Here is a 4822-nt window from a genome sequence, read left to right as displayed (position 1 = left end):
TGTACGTGTGTGGGTGTGTTTATGTCCCCCCTCCCCGCTTCCATCCCTCTCCCTGTGGCGCTCTGTGGGTTGGGCGAGGGGTGGGGGTTTGCTTTGGGTCCTGGGTGAGCTGCGGGGAATCCTGTAGGGGCAGGGGGGGAGGAGAGGAGGCAGCGCTGGGGGCTGGCGGCTGCTGCCCCCTCTCTGGGGCGGGAGGAGGGCTCAGACACGGAGTCCGCGGTGTCCGCAGGGTGCAGCGCTTTATTGGGGCGGCACCGGGGGGGGGGGGGGGGGGAGAGGCAGGGGAGGGGGCGTGGTCACGGGGAGGGGGCGTGGTCACGGGGAGGGGGCGTGGTCACGGGGAGGGGGCGTGGTCACGGGGAGGGGGCGTGGTCACGGGGAGGGGGGCGGGGTCGTGCTCACGTGCAGCGGTTCGTAGTCGGGGGCGAGGCCGCCGTAGAGCGGGTTGGGGATGGCGACCAGCGGCCGCTGGGGGCGGGGCCTGGCGGCGCGCGGCCCCCCCTCCCCGCGCGGGCGGTCCGGCCGCGGCTCCTCCTCCTCCTCCTCCTCGAGCAGGTCGGCCTGGGGGGGGCGGGGCAGGTCGAGGGTGGGACACGCCCCCTTGGGCCGTGCCCCGCCCCCTTGGGCCACGCCCTCCCTCCCCGTGAGCCCCCGCCCGCACCGGGACCGCCCCCTGCAGCGCCCCGCCCGGGGACCGCCCTTAGGTTAAAAGAAATAATAATAATAAATCAAAATGGATTACAAACTTTAAAAATAAAGAATAAAAATAAAATGTAATAAAAATAGAAGTAGGTTAAAAATAATTAAAACAAGAAAAAAAAACAAGAAGTAAAAAAATAAAAATAAAATGTAATAAAAATAAATGTAGGTTAAAAATAATTAAAACGAAAAAAACAGGAAATAACAAATAACAACAAAATAAAATAAAAATAAAAAATGAAAACCCCACGACGTCCCAGGGGCCTGGCCGTGCCCTCCCCCAGCCCTGCCCGCACCTGGAGGTACCCGAACTGCCCGTCCCGCCGGCGCCGCTTCACCCAGCAGTAGGCGACGCCAGCACCGGCCGCCAGCGCCAGTGCGAGGCCCAGGGCCGATGCCAGCCCCGCGGCCACGGAGCCCCCAGGCTCGGCCCCGCCGTTCACCTGCGGTGGAGAACAGTGAGAGGAGCGGCCCCGTCACGGCGCTCCTCTGCCCGAGCCCTGGGCTGCCCCTCAGGGCTCAGCCCCCCCCCCCCATGGAGCCAACGCGGGCTCCTTGGCCCCGTTCTCCAGCTCCTTCGGCACCGCCCGTCCCCACGTGTGCCCTCAGACACTCGCCTGACCGATGTGCACGGCTGGTGGTGGGATCCTCAGTGGCTCTGCAATTGCGTGAATGATGCCATTGAACGCCATGATGTCCCACTCCACGATCATCCTGTCGTTGATCCCCCTGGCACCCTACAGCATGGGACAGAGGTGCTGGCATTCGATCAGCAAGCCTCGCCCCTGTTCCCTGTTTCAAAAAAGAAGGGGGGGGGTGGAAGCTTGTGGGGTTTTCGGTCCTCCTTGGACGGCAAACCTACCATGTGCTCTGTGCCATTCCCCACGGGAAGGTCTGACACGTGGAGATCATGTCCTGACTGGGATGTGATGATGGTGCCTGCTGTGAGGTTGAAGCTGAAGAGCACGACGTTGCTGGATGACACGTGGAGCTTCAGTTCTTCTCCTGTCAGTGTCTGAAAAAGCAACGCGGAGCAGGGATGAGAAGTGGCTGAGACAGCTCCCCTCTTCATTCTGTGCACCCTCAAGTGGCCACTCATTCCCTGTTCGCTTACTTCATTTTTTGCAAAGCCAGAGTTCAGAGGGACAAAGAGAGTTTTGGGAGCGGAGTCATCAGACAAATAGATGAAAAAATCCAATCCTTCTTCTGTGTCATTGGCAAAATCAAGCAACATCTGGAAAAGATGGGAGATCTTCCGCATTAGGATGCTGGAGTCAGCTCAAAGCAGTTATCATGCCCAGCCCAAGAAACATCCCCCCCGGCCTTGGAAAAAAACTGCCTTTCTGTTTGCACTCTGCCTCAGCACACAGGCTGAGCCCCCCCCGTGTTCCTCCTGCTCGCCCTCGATCCCTCCCGTTCGCCTTGTGCCTGGCCGCTGGCACACCAAAGACCCAGGAGCACATCGCTTACGGAATAGAAGGTGGAGAAGCGAGCATGGTCTGCGAGCACCTCGGGGAGTTTGCCGTTGCACGAATACCCATCTCCCACAAACCCTTCACGGCAGGTGCAAACCAGATCTGCAAAGGAACATCGAGCTGTGCCTTGGCTTGCCCATGGTGGCTGCACAGAGCCCCGCTCCCTTGGCTTCTGGATGGCCCTCAGCATGGTCCCTCCCGACACGGGTGTGGGGAGAGGGGATGCGCCCTCGGGGCAGCTCTGTCCCCGCAGCCTTCGCTCATGCCAGGCAGGATGTTTTCCAGGAAAGGTGCTCGTGCCACTCACCCTTTTCCCGGTAGCAGAAGGCATCCCAGGTCTCACTCAGGTTGCTTCTGGTGCCGTAGTCCACAATGCCCACCCGATTAGCCCCGCAGCTGGGGTTGGGGTAGGCCGTGGGGTATCCAGCCGTGCCGTTGTCCAGCCACCCCACCAGGCACAGATGGAATCCCATCTGGCAGAGGAAAATGGATCGTTAGATTAAAAGTAATAGCTCCAGGCCAGGTTTTGTGCCCTTCTGTTGTGCAGCCTGAGACTGCGTTCTCCTGGTACGTAAAGGGCTGGGCTTTGCCTGAAGCCATGGCCCAGCGTGGCTGGTGGGAACCAGCAGCCCTCCTGGTTTCATGGACCATGGAGCAAAAGCTAAGGACCAGCTGAGGTCCATCCATCCTGCCTCAGCTGTCCCATGTCGGTTGTTTTGGGGATGACATCACTGAATAAAGGCCACCATGACCTGATCACCCTCTGGGCTGCTGAAACCGGCTACGTACACCAGGGAGAGCAGCAGACACAAACGCCTTTGGTAAGGCTGCCCACTGCTGTCCCCAGGACTTCTTCCTTTGGAAGCTGAGGAAGCGCCAACATGCAAACAGACGGCATGGGGGAACCTCCCACTGACCGTGCCACTGTGACACAAACCCAGTGACCGCTGCCTCGATGTCTGGGAGGTTGCTGGGGCTGCCACACGAAGTGGGAGCAGGCCACTGCCACTCACCAGGGCCTGGCCGAGGGAATGCGAGGTGGTTTGCCCACTCGTCACCTTGCAGCGAGAAGCCCTGCGTGCCCCCACCCTGCTGACCTGCTGTGCTGCCGAGAGCTGTCGGAAAGTGGCCAAGGAGGCGCCTTCTGCTGCGCAGGCCCTCTGCGCCTGCTCGTAAGTGAAGTCATACTTTTTTCGGGGTGACTGCAGATGAAATACACCCATAGTCTTATCTGCAAAATAACAAGTCCCAGGAGCATCAGTACAGCACTGAGAGTGAGCAGTCTCCCAGTCTGCTCCCTGCAGCGTGGGTCCCCTGTCTGAGTGCAGGTGGCACAGCCAGCCAAGGGTGGGTGCAGAGGATGGGTGCCACACAGGCTCATCCTTCCCTGTATAACATGTAGGGGAAAAGGGGATTGTGAAAACCAGACAAAGCTGCGGTGACGAGTCCCTGCTCCCTCGATTCTCCCACCCTCGCCCTCTCCTGAGGGATGCCCCAGGCACAAGGTGAAAGATGACAGAGGGTGGTCTCTCCATGGCTCGCTCACCGTGGAAGTGCAGGTCGGTGCAAATGGCCTCCCGGTGGCACTGCCCATTGCTGTCCAGGCACCGGTCTGTGGGGGGCACGGCCTCCTCCAGGCACTGGATCCCATCGCCGACATAGCCCCGCTTGCACTCACAGCGCCGCTCGTTCTGCAGCACAAAGGAAGGCCGGCATTTGAAAACATGCAAATAGCAGCTGGCAAATTGTGTATCCCTGTGAACCTGCGGACGAGCCTTCAGAATGCCTCCGCAGCCCACCGGGACCGTGGCACAACGTGTGGCCTTTCTTAGGCCACATGGCTTCTGTCCTACCCCAACATCCAATTGCACATAACCCTGCCCAAAATGTCACACTGATTCCTTGCCATGTGCTGTTTGTAAGAGCTCATGGGTACATGGCTCACGAGTCTTGCACTGCATCACCTTCCGTGTCCCTCCTGCAGTGAGCAGCTCTGGTTCTTCTGCAAAAGCGGCTGGCATCGTCCCCAAAGGCCCACCCCCAGAGCCCCCACAACAGTCCAGAAATGCCATGACTCGCACCACTTATGCCTGTTGGACAGAGGGATGGGGGGAAATGGCCTCAGAATTACATTAGCAGGACCATTGCCCAGCCTAGCAGCAAGGGCCTGCAGGATGAGCGCAATACCTGAGACCTGAGAGGCTGGGCAGGCATGGGGCCTACAGCAGCAGGGGACACTGTCACATCCCTGTCCTCCAGCTGCTCTCAGGCATGCAGATGTCCCTGGGCATAAAGGATGTACTCACCGGCCCGGTGCTGATGCACTTGGCATGCTGGCTGCAGTCCCCGTTCCTTCCGTCCGCACACCGGTCTATGGGGTCGCAGACGTAGCCGTCTCCTCGGTACCCAGCAGCACAGGCACAGGAGATGTTGACACCAGCCTGCGTGCATTGTGCCTGTGTAGCACACCCCCCGTTGTCCTGGCTGCACATGTCAATCACTGTACGGATAACAGCATTGCATTAACTAATGTACTTCGCTCAGTCCCCTGGTGGTCTGTCTGTCTTGCATATCATCCCACGGATATAGCCTTCCTCCATGGAGCTGCTCAGGAGGAGGTCACCTCTTGTCATGCCACATTGTCCACT

At 59.5% G+C, this 4822-nt stretch overlaps 1 protein-coding gene across 4 annotated transcripts in view; it reads right to left on the bottom strand.

The window, feature by feature from the left end:
- Window positions 1-249: 249 nt before the first annotated feature.
- STAB1 (stabilin 1) overlaps window positions 250-4822 on the bottom strand; it is a 61134-nt gene continuing 56561 nt past the window's right edge. For 3 of the 4 annotated variants that reach the window (XM_083796315.1, XM_083796317.1, XM_083796316.1), the window contains 10 exons: window positions 4481-4674; window positions 3721-3865; window positions 3272-3405; window positions 2482-2647; window positions 2170-2276; window positions 1814-1933; window positions 1562-1714; window positions 1317-1436; window positions 996-1142; window positions 251-561 (listed from right to left, as the gene is read on the bottom strand). In XM_083796315.1, the coding sequence (XP_083652441.1) occupies window positions 373-561; window positions 996-1142; window positions 1317-1436; window positions 1562-1714; window positions 1814-1933; window positions 2170-2276; window positions 2482-2647; window positions 3272-3405; window positions 3721-3865; window positions 4481-4674 (1475 nt within the window). In that variant the 3' untranslated portion in view covers window positions 251-372. Of the gene's footprint in view, window positions 562-995; window positions 1143-1316; window positions 1437-1561; window positions 1715-1813; window positions 1934-2169; window positions 2277-2481; window positions 2648-3271; window positions 3406-3720; window positions 3866-4480; window positions 4675-4822 lie in introns of all 4 variants that reach the window. The other variant, XM_083796318.1, reaches the window with a different exon arrangement.

The sequence above is a fragment of the Anser anser genome, assembly GCF_964211835.1.
Source record: "Anser anser genome assembly, chromosome: 12".
Classification (NCBI taxonomy): Eukaryota; Metazoa; Chordata; class Aves; order Anseriformes; family Anatidae; genus Anser; species Anser anser.
The sequence above is the reverse complement of the archived record's forward strand: the minus strand, read 5'-3'. Positions and strand labels throughout refer to the sequence as shown.